Source organism: Pleurodeles waltl, chromosome 9 (genome assembly GCF_031143425.1).
Source record: "Pleurodeles waltl isolate 20211129_DDA chromosome 9, aPleWal1.hap1.20221129, whole genome shotgun sequence".
Lineage (NCBI taxonomy): Eukaryota > Metazoa > Chordata > Amphibia > Caudata > Salamandridae > Pleurodeles > Pleurodeles waltl.
Genome location: NC_090448.1, coordinates 68,270,818 through 68,290,144, shown reverse-complemented (window position 1 = coordinate 68,290,144; position 19,327 = coordinate 68,270,818). Strand labels below are relative to the sequence as shown.

Sequence of the window (19,327 nt, the reverse complement as noted above, 5' to 3'; positions counted from 1 at the left end):
AGGGGGCAAAGGAGAGGTCAGCATTCTCCACCCCAGATGGGCACTTCCACTTCAATGTGATGCCCTTTGGGATGAAGAACGCCCCTGCCACCTTTCAGAGGTTGGTCAACCAGGTGTTGGCAGGACTGGATGAGTTCAGTGCCGCCTACCTGGATGACATTGCTGTGTTTAGTTCCACATGGGAGGAACACCTGCAACACCTCTGGAGAGTGTTAGAGGCCCTGCAGAAGGCAGGCCTCACTATTAAGGCGAGCAAGTGCCAAATAGGGCAGGGTTCTGTGGTGTACTTAGGACACCAGGTGGGGAGTGGCCAGGTGGCACCCCTACAGCCTAAGATTGATACGATTCAGGCTTGGGAGCCTCCCAAGACCCAGACTGAAGTGAGAGCCTTTTTAGGTCTCACAGGATATTACCGGAGGTTTGTTAAGGGATATGGTACCATTGTTACCCCCTTAACTGAGTTGACTTCCAAGAAGCAACCCAAGAAAGTGATCTGGACAGAGGCTTGCCAGAACGCTTTTGATGCCCTGAAGGCTGCCATGTGCACAGCACCTGTGCTGCAGGCACCTGACTACTCCAAGGAGTTTGTTGTGCAAACAGATGCCTCAGAGCATGGTACTGGAGCAGTACTCTCACAGCTTAATGAAGAGGGCCTAGATCAACCCGTAGCCTTCATTAGCAGGAGGTTACTACCCAGGGAACGTAGGTGGAGTGCCATAGAACGCGAAGCGTTTGCTGTGGTCTGGGCACTGAAGAAGCTAAGACCCTACTTGTTTGGGACTCACTTCCGAGTTCAGACCGACCACAGGCCCCTCAGATGGTTAATGCAGATGAGGGGTGAGAATCCAAAACTGTTGAGGTGGTCCATTTCCCTACAGGGGATGGACTTTACGGTGGAACATCGTCCTGGTACAGAGCACGCCAATGCTGATGGTCTGTCCAGGTTCTTCCGCCTTAGTGATGAGAACTCCCATGAGGTTGGGTAGTTGCTCCCCACTTTTAGCTGGGGGGGACACGTGTTAGACTTTTCATCCTTGGCGTGGTCTCCCTTAACTTTTTGCCTCTGTTCCCCAGGTTGTTGATGTGTGCTGGACTCTGATTTTATTGTGTTTGTTACTCTGGGCACTTTACCACTGCTAACCAGTGCTAAAGTGCAAGTGCTCCTGTTTAAAATGTGTACGTAATTGGTTCTCCATGATTGGCATATTTGTTTTACTGTTAAGCCCCTAGTAAAGTGCACTAGAGGTGCCCAGGGCCTGTAAATCAAATGCTACTAGTGGGCCTGCAGCACTGGTTGTGCCACCCACATAAGTAGCTCTGTAATCATGTCTCAGACCTGCCACTGCAGTGTCTGTGTGTGTATTTTTACACTGTAAATTCGACTTGGCAAGTGTACCCACTTGCCAGGCCTAAACCTTCCCTTTTCTTACATGTAAGGCACCCCTAAGGTAGGCCCTAGGTAGCCCCAAGGGCAGGGTGCAGTGTATGGATAAGGTAGGACATATAGTAATGTGGTTTATATGTCCTGACAGTGAAATACTGCTAAATTCGTTTTTCACTGTTGCAAGGACTGTCTCTCTCATAGGATAATATGGGGGCTACCTTTAAATATGATTAAAGCGTAGATTCCCCTAGAGAGTAGATGGACATGTGGAGTTTGGGGTCCCTGAACTCACAATTTAAAAATACATCTTTTAGTAAAGTTGATTTTAAGATTGTGCGTTTGAAAATGCCACTTTTAGAAAGTGAGCATTTTCTTGCTTAAACCATTCTGTGACTCTGCCTTGTTTGTGGATTCCCTGTCTGGGTCAGTTTGACAGTTGGGTTGTTTTTCACCTCACACCAGACAGTGACACAAAGGGAGCTGGGGTGTAACCTGGATTTCCTGATTAGCCATCTCTGCTAGGAGGGAGGGGTGGAGTGGTCACTCTCATCTGAAAAGACTGTGCCTGCCTCTAACAATGCCGGCTCCAACCCCCTGGTGTGTGTCTGAGGCCTTGCCTGGGCAAGGCAGGATTTCACAAGTAGGTGTGAGTCCCCTTTGAAGAAAGGTGACTTCAAAGACTAAAATGGGTATAAGAAGGGCACCCAAATCTACAGACTTCAGAAACACTTCTGGAATCAAGAGGAACCTCTGCCTGGAGAAGAGCTGTTAGCTGAGGAGGAAGTGCTGCCCTGCCTGTGACTGTGCTTTGTGGAGCTTTCCTGCAGTGCTGCTTCTGCCAGAGTAAGAGGGCAAAGACTGGACTTTGTGTGCCTTCCATCTTGAGAAGAAATCTCCAAGGGCTTGATCTAGAGCTTGCCTCCTGTTGTTTGAAGTCTCAGGGACAGCAAAGACTTCTCTCTGCCAGCACCTGGAGCCTCTGGAGAGACTCCTACTCTGCCCTGTGGTGCCCATCCAGTTCCTGGGACCCTGAAAGGAGAAGCTGGCAGCCTAAAGACAAGACAATCCACGCACAGAGCGCCGTGCGGGGAAAAGATCGACGCGAATCCGATCGGCGGCTGAAAAACGACGCGCCGCCAGCTCCTCGGCTGAGAAACTACGCTCGCAGGAAACGCGACCGAAGAATCGACGCACGGAGCAGGAGAAACGACGCGCAGCATCGCTGATGGAGGCTGGGAGATCGCAACCTGCGCGGCTGGATCGTCAACTCATCGTGCGGCTGGATTTTTGACTCGAGTTATTTTCGACGCACGCCTGCCCGTGCGGGGTTATTTTTGACGCACACCAGGTACATTTTCACTCTAGCAGCGCTAGTGTGTTTTTAATACTACTTAAAGACTCTTTTTGATTTTTAATTAATAACTTGACTTGTGTATGGTGGGTTTTTGTCGTTTTGGTCTTGTTTTGTTTAGATAAATATTTCCTATTTTTCTAAACCTGTGTTGTGTCATTTTGTAGTGTTTTCATTGAGTTACTGTGTGTGTTGGTACAAATACTTTACGCCTAGCACTCTGAGGTTAAGCCTACTGCTCTGCCAAGCTACCAAGGGGGTAAGCAGGGGTTAGCTGAGGGTGATTCTCTTTTACCCTGACTAGAGTGAGGGTCTTTGCTTGAACAGGGGGTAACCTGACTGTCAACCAAGGACCCCATTTCTAACAGAGCGCAATAAAGTGAGCCCACTGTAGATGGGTAATTTTGACTCTCATTATTTAAGCAGTATGAGACAACCGAGTTTCTGTTCAGTATGTTGTAAACTTTCCAAACAATATGTACCCACCAAGTTCTTGAAGACATTTTAAACACGCCTAATGTATAAACAAGACCACGTGGTACTGCTGTTTTTGTGTCCAGTGGGATAACTAATAATTCAAGATGTTATGCAAAAAATATTTGAAGAGGATTTGAATATTTGGGATCAATACCTTCCTTTATTTGGTTTACAGCCTGCAGGGGATGCCTGTGTAATGTTGCTTCACAGGTAGCGCCATTGGTTGGAGGTTCGAGAGAATACAAACAGCCTAAGGAATCCGACTTCCTTAGGACTCCCAGATGTGGACAGAACTTTTACAAAAAGCAAAATGACACTACATAGGGATGACCCCTTTGGTTTACACCAGAGTTGAACAATACTATGGACCATTTGGTGCCAGGGTGCTCTGAGAGCCAAAGTTATTTGAGGTCCATCATTTTTTGCGTTAAAACATGGATGGGGCATCCGTAACCTAATCCCTTAGCCGTTCGGCATTGCGCCGATTTTAGAAATTGCTGCCAGTTGAGGGTATCAAGATAGAGCATCTGTCTCGAAGTGTTTCATTTCATTTACCCTGGTCACAGCTATTCCTAACCCTAGGTCACCCATTGCCTAGTGACCCCTAAGCTCAGGGCATTGTGAGACATGATATGCACAGCGGAGGGAGGCAACCACTCCTCCCTAACCTGCACATCATGCCTGAGAGTGAGTAAATCACCACTGTGCACTTGTTTTATCAGGAGGAGCTGGACCTGTGAAGCAGAGGTTTATGGTCCATACCCAGGACCCTGCTTCCCCCTCTCTCCTTCCTTCAGCTTGGCCCACCTTCCCCTGGTGGTGCCATCCTTAAATCTGTTTCTTCCCAAGTGTTTGTCATTCTCGCTACACCTTTCAGTGGGATGGAATACTTTCAGCTATCTGCCTCCTTAAGAGAATCAGCTTCCCTTCCCTAAGGTCAGTACATCTTTCGCAAACTCGCCCATCATGTGAAGAGATGACACATCTTCACTTGGCAGTCATATCTTACTGCCATCAGTCCTACTTTAGGAGAGCCCGTTTCTCCTGTGAGGCCAGCCCTTCCTTCGCTGCCCAGTCCCACATTATGAGCGTATGTCCTACTTTGAGAATGCCAGTCTCTCTTAGGAAGAGTTAGACTTTTTCTTGAATGATCAGGCCTTCTTTGGGGGGGGGGGCAGTTCTTCTTTAACAGACTTGGTGGGGGCAGTCCTTAGGAGACTAGTCCCTCTTTAGGGAGGTCTTCCATTTTTAAATGCTCCGATGTCTGTTTCGAAAAAGGTATAATTTATGCTACAACAGATTATTCTGTGTATTGGCCACTCTAGGGTAAAAACAGGAAAAGTGCACGAAAAGTGTCCCTCGTTTACAAATCTTGACTCGAGCCTTTTCGCTCTTTTGGTGTAATTAACAGAAGTGTGCAATTTAGGGGAAATCCGTGACATTTTCAAGCACATTAGGTCTGTAACGTTGTGCAAAACAGGGCACGATTTTAACGTATCTTGACATGTATTATCATGACTGTCTACTAAAGTTTTTTATGGTACATTATTGGCAAATCTTGTATTATAAGGCACATGAGTCAGCTCTCCCAGCTCCAAAACGTGTGTGTGTGCGTGTGTGTGAAGCACCTATGGGGGTCATTCTGATCCCGGCGGGCGGCAGGAGCCGCCCACCTGGAGGGAACCGCCAGAATACCGCTGCGCGGTCAAAAGACCACCGCGGGTATTCTGGGTTTCCCACTGGCCTGGCGGGCGACCGCCAAAAGGCCGCCCGCCAGCCCAGTGGGAAACACCCCTCCATGAGGATGCCGGCTCCGAATGGAGCCGGCGGAGTGGAGGATGTGCGACGGGTGCAGTGGCACCCGTCGCGTATTTCAGTGTCTGCAAAGCAGACACTGAAATACAAAGTGGGGCCCTCTTACAGGGGCCCCTGCAGTGCCCATGCCATTGGCATGGGCACTGCAGGGGCCCCCAGGGGCCCCACGACACCCCTCACCGCCATCCTGTTCCTGGCGGTCGGAACCGCCAGGAACAGGATGGCGGTGAGGGGGTCGGAATCCCCCATGGCGGCGCAGCAAGCTGCGCCGCCATGGGGGATTCCCAGGGCAGCGGAAAACCGGCGGGACACCACCGGTTTTCCTGTTCTGACCGCGGCCAAACCGCCGCGGTCAGAATGCCCTGCGGGGCACCGCCAGCCTGTTGGCGGTGCTCCCGCCGACCCCGGGGTCGGAATGACCCCCTATGTGTGTGTGTGTGTTTGTACGGCTGTGTGTGGGGTGTGGGCATGCGTTTGTCTATGTTAGGGCTTATATGTACACATGCATGTAAGTGTGTGTGGTGTGTGTGCATGTGTGTGGGTGTGTGCATGCATGTGTGTATATCTACACGTGCACGTGTGTCCCCACGTGTGTATGTGTTTATACATGTGCATGTGTGTGTATATGTATGTGTGTGTGGGTGGGTGTGTAGGATGTGGGCATGCACTTGTATTCCTATGTGTGCTCATGTGTGTGTTATGTCGTGTGGTGTGTGCATATGCATGTGTGTAGGATGTGTGCATAGGTTTGTGTATGTGTCAGTGCGTGCATATGTGTGCAGTGTAAACTCTCTCCACCTTGCTTTTACCATGCAGGTTTCCCTAGCAGTCCTGTCCCAGCAGCTGCTGCGCTGATCTGCTTCAGTTCTTACAGTAGGAATGCACTAACCATTAAGAAAAGATCCCTTCATGGCCACAAAACCCGCCCTTGTGGGCACAAAGCAGCCAAGAGTGGCACTGCCCGACTTTCAGAGAGGCCAATCCAAGCCTGCCGCCCCCTATCTAGCCCCGCCGACTGGATGGTGCCCAGAGACCCTCAGCCGAGGGATGGGACATGCTCTGCTGTCAGCACCGCACGTGTGGCCTCTGAGGGTTCCCCATCCATCTGCACAGCCCTGCCTCTGGGCACTTCATGTGAACTCTCTCTGCTTCACTCTCCTCCTGCCCTCTGCGCATCTTCCTACCCTCCTTCACTTCACTCAGTGCCCTCATTCCTGCAGCCTCCTTCACTTCCCCCAGTGCCCTCCTTCCTGCACCCTCCTTCACTTCACTCAGTGCCCTCCTTCACTTCACTCAGTGCCCTCCTTCCTGCACCCTCCTTCACTTCACTCAGTGCCCTCCTTCACTTCACTCAGTGCCCTCCTTCCTGCACCCTCCTTCACTTCACGCAGTGCCCTCCTTCCTGCACCCTCCTTCACTTCACTCGGTGCCCTCCTTCCTGCAGCCTCCTTCACTTCCCCCAGTGCCCTCCTTCCTGCACCCTCCTTCACTTCACTCAGTGCCCTCCTTCCTGCACCCTCCTTCACTTCACGCAGTGCCCTCCTTCCTGCACCCTCCTTCACTTCACTCAGTGCCCTCCTTCCTGCACCCTCCTTCACTTCACTCAGTGCCCTCCTTCCTGCACCCTCCTTTACTTCACTCAGTGCCCTCCTTCACTTCACTCAGTGCCCTCCTTCCTGCACCCTCCTTCACTTCACTCACTCAGTGCCCTCCTTCCTGCACCCTCCTTCACTTCACTCAGTGCCCTCCTTCCTCCACCCAGTGCCCTCCTTCCTGCACCCTCCTTCACTTCACTCAGTACCCTCATTCCTCCACTCCTTTTCTCTGTGCTCTCCGTGTCTTTGTGCCCTACCCCTTCACTCCCCTCTACCTGGGCCCTCCTCGCTCCTCTTACATTTGGTATTGGTAGCTCCACCCGTCCTTTCTTTACATCTCGGAAGCCGGGCACAGGTTACGAGCAGCTGCTAGGAAGGCCTGGTATAAAAACTATGGGGCAGATTTATGGAAAGGGGCGCTGCACTGAGTGCAGCACCACTTTCCCGGCGCACCTTAGCGCCCCCTATTGCCACCATGTGTGCGCCATATTTAAAAGACGGCGCACCATGACGCAGGTTAGGGGGCAATAGCATCAATATTTTATAGGCTATTGATGTACTCTGCAGGAGTAGCACCAAACTGTTGGCACTACTCCTGCAGAGTACATAGGTGCCCATTCTAAAGAATGGAAGCCCCCTTTTGACCCCTGCTCTGAGCAGGCGTTAAAAGTGTGTAAAAAATGGCGCAAGGAAATCTTGCTTCATTTTTTCGGCCCTCCTAACGGGGGAACACCCCCTTCGCATACATTATACCTGACGCAGGAATAATGTAGCACAAAGGGTTACAGAGTGGCGCAGTGCATGCATGCGGGGATTTGGGCCACATTAACGTAAAAAATAATTACGTTAATATGACGCAAGGTGGCACTAGGGCATTATAAATATGCCCCTAAATGTACATAGATACTAACAGAGAGACACCTACATTTGGCTATCACAGTCATTTGCAAACTTCTCGTGATGAAAGAGCACTCCATCAGCTCAGTAATAATGAAGCTTTCACCAACCAAACACAACTTACTGTGGGCCTTGTGTCTACTGCTGTGGGCAACAGTAACAACTGCTTGTCGCAGCACATGGAACCTGCAGATGCGTCATGGAATGCTACATAAATACTACTAATAATCATAACAATATTAACATAATAATAATATATCATATTACTATATTGTATTATATGATATAATACCATGATAATTTATTATTATTATTATTGTTATGATTATTATCATTATTATTATCATGATTGACACAATAATGGTAGTAGTACTAGCATGATGCCTGTTTTCCCGTTCCTTAACTCTTCATCCTTGCTAGCCCGTCTTTCTCTTTGTAACCTCAGCCTCCGTCCATCTTTCTTCTCTCTGTCTGTGACCTCTTCTCTCTCCATTGTACCCCACTGCTACGGGCTCTGTCTCCTCTATTCTCTATGCTTCTTCCACCGTTCCCTAACCCCGTTCACTTATCTCTGTGCTTTCCTACCTGTTTTCATAAACCCTCTTTTTCTTTGGGGCAGATTTACAAGAAACTGGTGCATCAGCAAAGATGCGCCAGTTTTCTTGCGTCGCCCCTGTCCCACCTAACAACACCATGGGTGGGCCGTATCTACAGTACGGCGCAGCATGGCGGTCATTAGGACAATAGTATCAAAACTTTGACGCTAGTGGACCAAAGTGCAAGGAGGCCCATTGATTTCAATAGGTGCGTCATCTTAACACCTGCTTTGAGCAGGCCTTAAAAATGACGGAAAAAATGGCCCAGTGAAATCTTGTACATTTAACTGCACCATTTTTCGTGCCTCCTAGCGCCAGAACACCCCCTTTGCATACATTATGCCTGGCGCGGGCACAAAGTGATGCAAGGGGGAGCAAAGTGGTGCAATGCATGCATTGCACCACTTTGTAAATCTGGCACGGATATAAATGCATTCCTAACGCAGCCTTAGCATAAAAACAAAAAACGCCAATAATGTGGCGCAAGGAGGCGCTAGGGACTTGTAAATCTGGCCCCTCTATGTCTAATCCATTTTCCCTACTGCCTACCCTCGTTTCCTCTCTCCCCTCTCTAAGCTCTTTCTCTGTTCCACCTTCCTCTCTGCATCCTTTCCCTTTATTTCATCCTCATTTCGGTATCTCCTGCCTCCTTCCTCGACCGTCTCTCCTCTATATATCCCCTGACTCCTTTTCTCTCTCTCCTCTCTGTTCCCCCTTGCCTTCTCTCTCTCCTCTCTGTACATCATCCCTCCTCCCATCCCTTCTCTGTATGCCCTCACTCCTTCTTTTCGTCTCTCTCTCCTATTTGTATTCTTTCCTTCTCATCTCTCTGTGTCGCCTCGCTCATTCTCTAACTCGCTCTCTCTGTCCCCCCTCTTGCCTTCTCTCTCTCCTCTCTTTTTTTTATTTCTTCTCTGTATGCCTTCACTCCTTCCCTGACTTTCTGTCCTCTCTATAGCCCCACCCTCCTTCCCTGGCACCCTCTCCTCTCTAAAGCTCCTCCCTCCTTCCCTAACCCTCTCTCCTCTCTGCCTCCCTTCCCTCCTTCCCATGGTTCTTCCGCTTCTCAGGGTCACTCCGGAGGACATACTTCGACGCCTTCACTCTGTTGACAGGGAAGCAGCGCCCGCCCTTTGTCCTACGTCAGTTTCTAAGCCCCAGTGCCTCTCAATGGAAGTCAAGTTCACAGACTCTCTCTGGCATGTGTCTTGGAAGAGCCCTTCCCAGAGGGCAGAGTTTTCCACTTTAGGGCTCCGCAGCTGGGCCCTCCCCCTCTCACTAATGCCCTTATCTCCATTAGGACGGATTCCTCCCCCGAGCCTGAGAATATCCTCACATTGTTCGCCTTGCAATACATTTCAAGGAAGCCTGCAGAACGGACCCCCTTGGCAGAGGATCAAACTGTGCTGTCCGCGAGAAGGAAGCCAGGGTGGGGTCCTTGCTGTGGGTGATGCACGACCTGTCTCTGCCCCGAGGCCTTCTGTATCCTCAGAGGGCTCCCAGGGGTCCTTCTGTTAGCACTATACACTATACATGTCTGAGCCCTGGAGTTCTACACAAATCTATTTATAGCAAGCATGTTCAATGCAATGGGTCTCGCATTTGATCGAGTTAGAGCTATTGAGCGTTGTAAACTCCTAACCGGACTTTTTTTGCCACACAAATTAATTTAAAAAAAATGCAGCAGGATCGCACAATGTAAAATGCAGCGCGATCATGCTGAAATTGAAAACGGAAAAACCAAGCGCGATCGTGCTATGTAAACCCCAGCGCGATCGCACTGCATGGAAAATAAACAGATAAAGTTGTCTGGAAACCATGCCTGAAAACATCGAGCATCGTATGTTTTCAGTAGTTTACCGGTGCTGTGTAGGTGGGCTAAACACTGGAAAAGGTATGACGTATGCATGCCTTTCACAAATGAAAGCAAGCGGATTTTAAAAGGCAAGCCCACAAACCAATGAATGTGACTGACGTGACATGGGTGTGGTTGGAAGCCCAAAGAGAGATTACTACAGAGGACGGAGCGCTTTGCGTTCGCCCCTAAAAAGGTCTTTGCTTTGTGCTGTTTTCTGATTGGCTGATGATTCTTCCTAAGTCGGAGAGCTATGTCAAAATGTGAGTCCTAGGCTCGTGGCCTAGGACCATATTCTCAATGAAGCCAAAACATTTGATAAAGAATGTATTTCTACTACAACCCTTTATGTAGTACTGAAACTTACAACCTGTGAACTGAAGGCATGTATCAGATGAGGGATGGCTGGTGATAAATGAAACTGTGTAATGACGTAACATATACTTTACAATGCACATCTTGCAACATTTCATCACAAAGTAATTTGCTGAGAATAAAGCAATGTTTGTCTAAGTGCCAAGTTTATCAATGTTCTCTTGAGGCAGGGTCAAGAGATAGGTGAGGGTGAGGTGTGGGACCGTTTTGAAGGCGGTCCAGTAGGATGAGGGCTCCTGTATGGCCGTGGTCGAGGAGCGAGTGGATGTCATCTGTGGCGGTAAGGAGGGCGGTCTCCGTGCTGTAATTGCTCCTGAAGCCTGATTGGGAGATGTGCGGATGTTGTCGCCGATGTGCTTATGGAGCTGAGCGTTGATTGCCTTTTCGATGACCTTGGCTGGGAAAGCCAGCAGAGAGATGGGGCAGTAATTCTTGAGGTCCAGGGGGTCGGCAGTGGGTTTTTTCAAGAGCGGGCAGATCTCAGCATGCTTCCAGTCCTCTGGGAAGGTGGCTGTCTCTATGGAACAGTTGAGGTGAGGTGAGGACAGGGGTCCGTAGAGGATCCGGAGTGGATGTTGCTTATGATGGTGCGGGTCTTGTCTGTGGTGAGGGTGGTCCTGCGGTGTAGTGTCTGTGGTGGTTCGATGGTTCGATGGGTTGGATCTGGGGGGTTGTTGGAGGGCTCGGAGGGTCTTGGGATCTAAAGCTGTTGTCTCCTGAGCGCTTGCCACACTAAAAAATACAATTTTCCAGACTGTTGTAGTAATTTGGTGCCACATGGGGCAACATCTGGAGGTTCATGCCTTATTATGCCTTCCGAAAGTGCCAGCCTTGTACGCGGGACATGTTTTTGTAATGGGGGGATGCCAAGAGACAAAGCAGTGATTACTCGGGGTGTGGGGTGTCGTCGGGCAGGAATGCCAAGTGAATGGGGTTAGAGTCGCTGCAGGTCAGTGCAGGAGTAGTAATAGACTTTATGAGTAAGACAGGAGAGGACATAGGCAAGGGGTGGAAAGAGACATGGTATGGTGATGGGTGGTACGAAATGGGGACTGGAATAATGCTTGAAGTTTCAGGGCTTTGAAGGACTGTAAAAAGTTTCAAACACTTGCTGGGGGTCTTATCTAGGCAGTGAGCCATATTACACAAGCTGAACCTAACATCATGAGAACAGAAATTATCAACAGGTAGAAGAGTGGATTAATTATGCATCATATTTATGTAATGTCAGAGAAGTAGCGATATGGCTGACGAGCGACACCGTGGAAGATATCCAGTTGCTCACAGAACATCAGGATGGCAGGAGGGTGTTGTAGTAATTGAATATACATCCAATGCGGGTTATCTTGTTTTCATTCTTGGAGTCCTTGGAGTAGCTGGTTTACGTGGGCAGTATAATGGGGTTTATGATAAAGGGGTGACATCAGTTGCTTGCTCACTGAAGCACTAAGGGTTAGCGTCAGTGAGGTTCAGCCCAACAAAAGGTCCCTGTAAATAAACTGTAAATAACCCGGGTCTGGTGAGTGTAGCGGGACAGGGATGGAAGGATATATTGATAGTACTCTGTGATGCAATTAAATGAAAAGGTTAGATTACTTTTTGTTGGGGGCAGCATGTGAGCATCCTTTTAAGAATGAGTTGAATCAAGGGAGGATATTAAATGATCACTTGCCCTAAATGTGGGTGTACGCTTGAGGCTAATTGGTCATAAGAGTACCACCCTGACACCTACGAGTGAAATCTCTACCTGACAAATGGGCTTAGTGGGGAAGTCAGTGTCAGAACACTGGGCTAAGCTACTGCAAAGAAAATAAGGGATAAACGTATTGTTTGGGTACCATGTGGGAACTCTTGAAGGTTGAACCGAGAGGTCATATTAGTGTTTGTAGAAAGGCATGGCGTTTAGACAACGGAGAAAAAGTTAAGCGATGGAAAGAAGTGAAGTATGTGGAGGGAGGGGAAAATCAGGAAACCACTGACAATATGAGACTGGTCAAATATACATCTAAGATCTCAAAAAAGTTACTCAACTGACTCCCGAACATGAAAGGTGGAATAGGGCTAATGAGCTTTCAAAAATGCCTTGTGAAATGGTTCCTTAACAGAGAGCATGTTATTGCGGATGCAGGCTGCACCTTGGATAATGGAAGACCTTTTTTTTAACTAGAAAAATAATGGGGACACAAAGAGGTGACCTGCAGTGGAGGTTGTTAGGGTGTATGAAGAAGAGTGCCCATGAAAATGCCAGGTTGAAAGTCGCTCAGACAGCATAGACAGCTGTGGCACTAGGGAAAAATTAAGACAGTTTCTAGCGAAATAGATATGAAAAGATGGAAGGCAAGAGGTTGTCATTGCCTTGGAATCTATGGATTGACAATACATTAATTACTTTTCTAGAACTGCAAAGACATCTCTATTGTGTGGCCCAAGCTAGAGACGTGTAGAATGGATTTCTGGATATGCCAAAGGAATCAAATCCACTGAAGGCAGTCTAGGACTAAACTCCTAAAGGGATGCAGATCATGAATATGCATGAGGCTGTGGGTAACAAAGTGTAATGCCACTGATTAATGCGAGATGTAGGGGGGTCAGTGGCTTGATAGAGACATTGACTGATGTAGAATGGAATACAGCATGTTTATACATTTTTAAAAAATCACATGGGATGCGAGGTTGAAATTACCATATTGTAACAGGTTATAGCACATATATCACTCCGACCACATAGTACAAAATAACTGTAGTGATTCCAGAGAGTTGCATGAGAGGTACCCACCCAAAGGCAACTTTTCCTGATGCAATCTGGTTATGTCTGCCAATTGGCTAATATTTGCAAGGGCTCACTTTGGGGCTACAAAGGATTACTGGTGCTAAAAAGATTGCATGACTCAAAGATATATCTGGTAGGACTTACTTCCAGGATCACACAGGACAAAATGTTATACAAATTAATATCTTCTAAGAGACACATTGCAATGACCTGAAAAGCCAATATGGTTTCTCGCAAAGGAATGGACGAACAATGAGGAGGTGGTCAAAGTAAGAAGCTAAAGCAAAGTGTTGTCATAGGAGTGTACAAAGGGCGGGGGACACTTTGTGTGACATGAAGGTCACTTGTTGATGGGCTACTGTTTCCTCTATCAACAGGTTACCATGGAATAAAGAAGAGAGGAGACTTGAGATGGGATCTTTAGGATGCGCAATATGGGTTATCAAGAGGCTACTGAAACCAAGATTAGTTTAGGTCATAACATATTTTGATACATATACATTTATTACTTTTTGAGGCGTGCCAAATACTGTGAGAATTAATTAAAAATGTTTTTAAAATGACTTAAATATTGCTGGCCCTCTGTCATAAAGGCATGCATCTCATAACAGGTAGCAGTGAAGTTAAAGGCCAAAAAGTTTGCTTAGATTTTTCTTTTTTTTTTAAAGTTCATGAAGTAGAAGAGGAAATATCATTGCAAACTTACAGAACCCCAATCTAGAGCTGAGAAAGGAATTCTGTTTTGTGTAGGCTAAGGTGAGGAAAAACTACCCACAGCTTGTAGCCAAAGTAGTTGTGTTCTGGCCGAAGAAGAAAGTGGGTAAGCTAAAAGACTAGATTAGTTGGAAATATCAACCAGAAACTTAGACAGGAACCATCAAGGTAGATACTTAGAGAGTTTGGCTCACCTGTGGCTTGGATGCAGCTAGAAACAGGCCTATGCGACGAAAATCAAGTTCAGGTGGTGTTCTCCATTTCTGTACTGTACATTGTATCCAACATAAGGTAACACAACGTGAGCACTTAGAAAAGACAGGTGTTACGCAACCCTATCTGTTTTCCTACCTTAATTTCTAGTTAAACTCCTGCTCTATTCCAGAACCTTTCTTGGAGGGGATTATGTGCTATGGAAAAATGTCATACATATATATTAATTATTTTCCTTTGTTGGAACATCCTGTCCATGTATTTCTTTGTATTATAGTGGGAGTTATTCAGTAGTGGAAGACAAATTGGATGTTGATGCTCTGGAAGTGGAAAGATGCGCAAACCTGTCATGATGTCTGGGCTGTCGAGGAACCGCCCTGGGTAGTTCTTGAGCTGGAGGCTCAACAGGAAGACCTGCTCCTTCTCAAAGGTCTGGAGCTGCAAGAGGAAAGGAGCAAAGTCATGGGTGCATGAACTCAACGGAGGTCGAGAACAACAGGCTACACATCACTAGCTAGTCAATTGTCAGTTTTAAATGAGACATGTAAATATATATTTTGTAGTTACATTAGCCTTCTAGGCTACCGTTTAGGCATTTTCATCAATCATATCTGGAACAGGGGTTAAGGCTGTACATTGGTAAGAAAAGTGATGGTTGATGCAGATCAACTGAGACAATTTGTCTGTTCTAACTATAGCAAAACTGGAGCTTCCACCTGAGCTTTCTCTGTGGCCTTTGTAGCTAACCACCGCCGCTACTACACCTATTCAACGTCTTGTTAATTTGTAGTTAATATTGTTAATATTTACGCCTTCCAATTCCGCTCTGCACTCTATGGGACGTGGCCTTCTTTTATGTCATCGATTTCATAGTAAAAGTGAAGCACCCCGGTCGCCCCTAGAGTCTGCAGCAAATTTCACAAACTGTATTATAATTGATTAAAATTGGAAAAAAAACAATAGCAGAAACTAAACAAGTCAAGCAGAGGGACCAAGAGGAAAGACGACACTCATCTCAGCTCTAAATGGAATGTGTTCCAGACCTATGATGCCACCCAAGAGTATGCACATCTACCCAGTTTTAGGTGTAAGACCCTTCTGTTGTCTGCACACGTCTGATTTTGTTCTGATGATCTTAGGCGTGGCCTACCCAAAAGCACAGGTTCTGTGGATCAATGGTCGGTCCAGTCAGGCCCACATCCTGAAGGAATGCTTGATTTTATCCGTAAAGACATGAAGATCTTGGCTACACCATAGGTCTGGTCAGGAGCACATTCTTGGTTTAATCAGGAGCACAGCCTTTGGTGTGGTCAGGTACAGGCTGTTAGGACCTATGGCTTGTTGTAGTCAGGCAGAGTCACTGAGGATCTAAGGTTCATCTAGTTAGAATTTTAATTGAAATGAAGCTCTAAGACTTAATAAAAAATATCTTTAAGGATCTATGTTTTGGACCATTAAGAAGCAGTCACAGCATACCTAATGCTCAGGTCAGCCAGGTGCACAGCCTCTGAGGATCCAAGACTCACATTGGTCATATGCAGAGATTCTGAGGGTCTAAGGCTTAGTCCAGTGCAGAACACATCCTCTGAACATCTAAGCCTAACATCAGTGAATTGCACAGCATCTGAGGATTTAGGGTTTAACCTGAGGGTGGGCTTCCCTTTATGATCTAAGGCTCAGCCCAATGCATTGCACAGGCTCCTAGGAGGTAAACCGTAAGCCTGTCAGGAGTACAGTCTCTAAGGACCTAAGGCTAAATACAATGAGGTGCACAGCCTCTGAGGAGCTAAAGCTTAGGCTGGTCAGGTGCACAGCCTCTTAGGACCTATGGTTCAGTCTAATGTGGTACACAGCCTCTGAGGATCTAAGGCTAATGCCGGTCAGGTGCACCAGCCCCACGATCTGAGGCTCACAATGGTCAGGATCCCAGCCTCTGTGTATATAAACCTCAAGCTGGTGTGGTGCACAGCTTTTTAGAAGCTATGGCTCAGTCTAATGAGGTTCACAGTCTTTGAATATCTAAGGCTCAGGTCCATCATGTGCAGAGTCTCTTAGGATCTAAGGCTCAATCTGGTAGGGTGTGCAGTACTCTAGAACCTACAGCTCTGGCTGATCAGGAGCAGAGCCCCAGGGGATCTAGGACTCAGTCCAGTGAGATGAAGAGCCTCTGAGGATCTAAGGCTCAGTCCAGTGAGTTGCAGAGCCTCTGAGGATCCAGGCCTCAGTCCAGTGAGGTGAGGAGTATCTGAGGATCTAAGGCTCAGTCTAGTGAGGTGCAGAGCCTCTGGGGATCTAAGGCTCAGTCCAGTGAGGTGCAGAGCCTCTGAGGATCCAGGCCTCAGTCCAGTGAGGTGCAGAGCCTCTGGGGATTTAAGGCTCAGTAAAGTGAGGTGCAGAGCCTCTGAGAATCTAAGGCTCAGCCGGGGGAGGTGCAGAGCCTCTGAGGATCTAAGGCACAGTCCAGTGACGTGGAGAGCCTTCCTCTGAGGATCTAAGGCTCAATCCAGTGAGGTGCAGGGCCTCTGAGAGACTCTGAGGATCTGAGGCTCAGTTGAGGGAGGTGCATAGCCTGTGAGGATCTAAGGCTCAATTGAGGGAGGTGCAGAGCCTTTGAGGATCTAAGGGTCAGACAAGGGAGGTGCAGAGCCTCCGAGGATCTATTTCTCAATCCAGTGAGGTGCAGAGCCTCTGAGAATCTACCGCTCATTCTGTAAGATGCACAGCATGAGGACGTTAGGGTCAGCTGGAGATGGGAACAGTCTCTGAAGATCTGTGTGTGATACTGTCAAATGCAGAATTTCTGCATATTTAAGGCTCGGTCCAGTGAGGTGCACAGTGTCAGAGGGTTTAAGTCTTGTTGCAGAACATCAGCAGATGGGGGATACAGTTGGACTCTTCCTTAAGTAGACCTTAGTGTACACCCTGCCACCATCATTTCCAGACTTATGCTCTAGAATTTCGTGTACCTTTCCCAGATATTAATACCCTCTCATTTTTATCACTTTTTCTTCTGTGGTTCTCAGGATTCTTCAGCCTGAGCCCAAATGGGGCTGCCGCACCAGAAAATGTAATGAAGCACAGATCCCCACAAGGCACGAGGGGATTTCTAGAAGTGGCGGACAGCCCAACTACAGGGTACTGGAGGATAGGGCCTCCATTTACCTAACAGGCTGGTGGGAGTAGCCCCTTTGTACTTTCAGTAGGTCCCACAGGGGTATCATATTGTACAGGGCAATATAATGTGAATGGCTGGTCACAGTAAAAATTGTCAAACTGTGGGAGAACCCATGGGCCTACTGTTCCCACAGGCCCTATCAATGCCAATTAAGAAGAGGGGAACTTTGATTTGCAGTTAAGCTGTAAAGCCACCTTTAATATAAAGGGTAAAGTTGTGAGTCACCCAATTCTGGGATTAAACTGATCAACCCCAGCCAATAGAGGACTACTCTTGTCATTTATGGACTGCAAATGGGGTGTTCTGGGAACTTGCATACTCAGGGATATGATGTAGCAAGTGTGTGCTAAAATAAAATCACGTTCCTGGCAGACTTGCCAAGTTTCCCAGGTCCATGTGTGATGTGCTGTTCCAGTCCAGGTTTTTTTCTTGGAATTCTGTGACTTTTAGTCTTGTTTTTTTCCATTATAAAACAGAACTACAAGTCCCAGAATACAAAAGAAAAAAATGGACTGGATCAGAATATCAAGGATGGACATGAGAAACTTGGCAGCTACGTCCTGGGCTGTCTTCTGCAGGTTCTTCCTCCTCTGGCGAAGAGGTCACAGCAGCACACCTTTCAGCGTTCTAGACCTGGGGAAACAGCATCCAAAGTCCTGTTGCCGTTCACAATTCCCACACATCTGATGCTGCAGGGATTCTCCACAACCCCAAATGCAAAAAAAAGGAACTGGTCCTGAAAGACTTGTCCAATTCACAGGCCACCTAAGGGGGCACCGGGGACAGGCAAAGGCTGTAATCGATTCAAATACGCAACTGACCATCCACAGTAGGGAACAAATAGATCAGATGGGAGCAGAACCAACTGACCTGAGGTGTAGAGACTTCCTGAGTGTAGTCTTTGCAAATTCCCAGACAATTCCTAATGAAGGTGTATAAAGGACATGGATGTGAGGAGCAATAGGTCAGTCACTGGCTAGGGAATGCATGTTAGTGGGCAAGTGTACAGGTGGAAGATAACATTTTGGCTAGTTCTCTGTTGTCCGCTTCAGGCCTGGCTGGGGTTGAATGTGGATTCTGTAGACCTCCATGGCCAAAGGGCAGTGCATGAGAGAAATAAATGGGGAAGGATTCATTCACGAGGAACATGGAAGGGAACCCTCCGGCTAGTGCAACATTCCTCATGGCTTCAGGGAGGTCACCATCCATCCTGCATACAAACATATTATGCACAACATGGATGCCACTCGTCCAGACTCACAACATACATGCAGGAGAAAGGAAGTGAGGAACCCCAGTTTTGGGGGACTGAGTAGGTTTTCAATGGAGAGGGTCGATAAGCTACTATTAGAATGGTATAGATATATGCCCCACACTAGAATTTAGCTGCTGCCAACCACCAGCCCCCCAAATAGAATGGGCAGAGTACAGTAAACACCCTGTAACACTGTGCTCAGGGGTTTGGGTACCCTTCTGATGTACACACTGGAAAACAGAAGAGACAAAACCTCAAATGACCCCTAGTGGGCCGGATGGCACAACTGTCAACAGTGTGTGTAATATGCATTGTGTTGTGTTGTTGTTGTGCAGCAATGATCCACTGAAATCTGTTGAAATCTTAAAAAGAGCAGCTACACAGAAGAAACATGTTCTTAACCTGTAACAATAGTGTTGTGCCTTGTTATTAATTGGCTGGGTCTAGAACTGAAAGTTATTTTGTGAAAAACCAAATGTGTACTATACTGCTGAGAAGTGTCTGCAATGGGTATCATCCATGCCTTGGCATCATCTTTACATGGATGACCTAAAGGCTGGCATTTCCTTTCCTCACTTGGTCTAAGGGTAAAATTGTGTTCATTTACTGCCAGAGGGTGGTCTATGATATGTGTGGAATGACATACATCACGAGTGACGAAGACAAGTTTAACTCATTCCACGAAAATCTAATTTCTCAACTTTCTAACACATCTCAAACAACTTCAGCAAAACAGCATACCATCAAGTGCTCACTGATTATGACAAACCCTTGAAGGGAGAGTGACAGGCTACACTCTTGTGCGTTAGCCCCATCAGAACTGACAAACATTTGGAAGGGAAAGAATTGGTAATT

At 47.4% G+C, this 19,327-nt stretch overlaps 1 protein-coding gene and 1 long non-coding RNA gene across 2 annotated transcripts in view; one reads left to right on the top strand and one right to left on the bottom strand.

The window, feature by feature from the left end:
- The window catches only part of PLXND1 (plexin D1), a 281,158-nt gene that overhangs the window by 129,683 nt on the left and 132,148 nt on the right, over positions 1 to 19,327 (bottom strand). Inside the window, exon 11 of the mRNA XM_069206314.1 lies at positions 14,387 to 14,480. Within this exon, the coding sequence (XP_069062415.1) occupies positions 14,387 to 14,480 (94 nt within the window). The remainder of the gene's footprint in view (positions 1 to 14,386; positions 14,481 to 19,327) is intronic.
- The window catches only part of LOC138258961 (uncharacterized), a 93,262-nt gene continuing 76,556 nt past the window's right edge, over positions 2,622 to 19,327 (top strand). Inside the window, exon 1 of the long non-coding RNA XR_011198612.1 lies at positions 2,622 to 2,732. This is a non-coding gene — a long non-coding RNA (uncharacterized lncRNA). The remainder of the gene's footprint in view (positions 2,733 to 19,327) is intronic.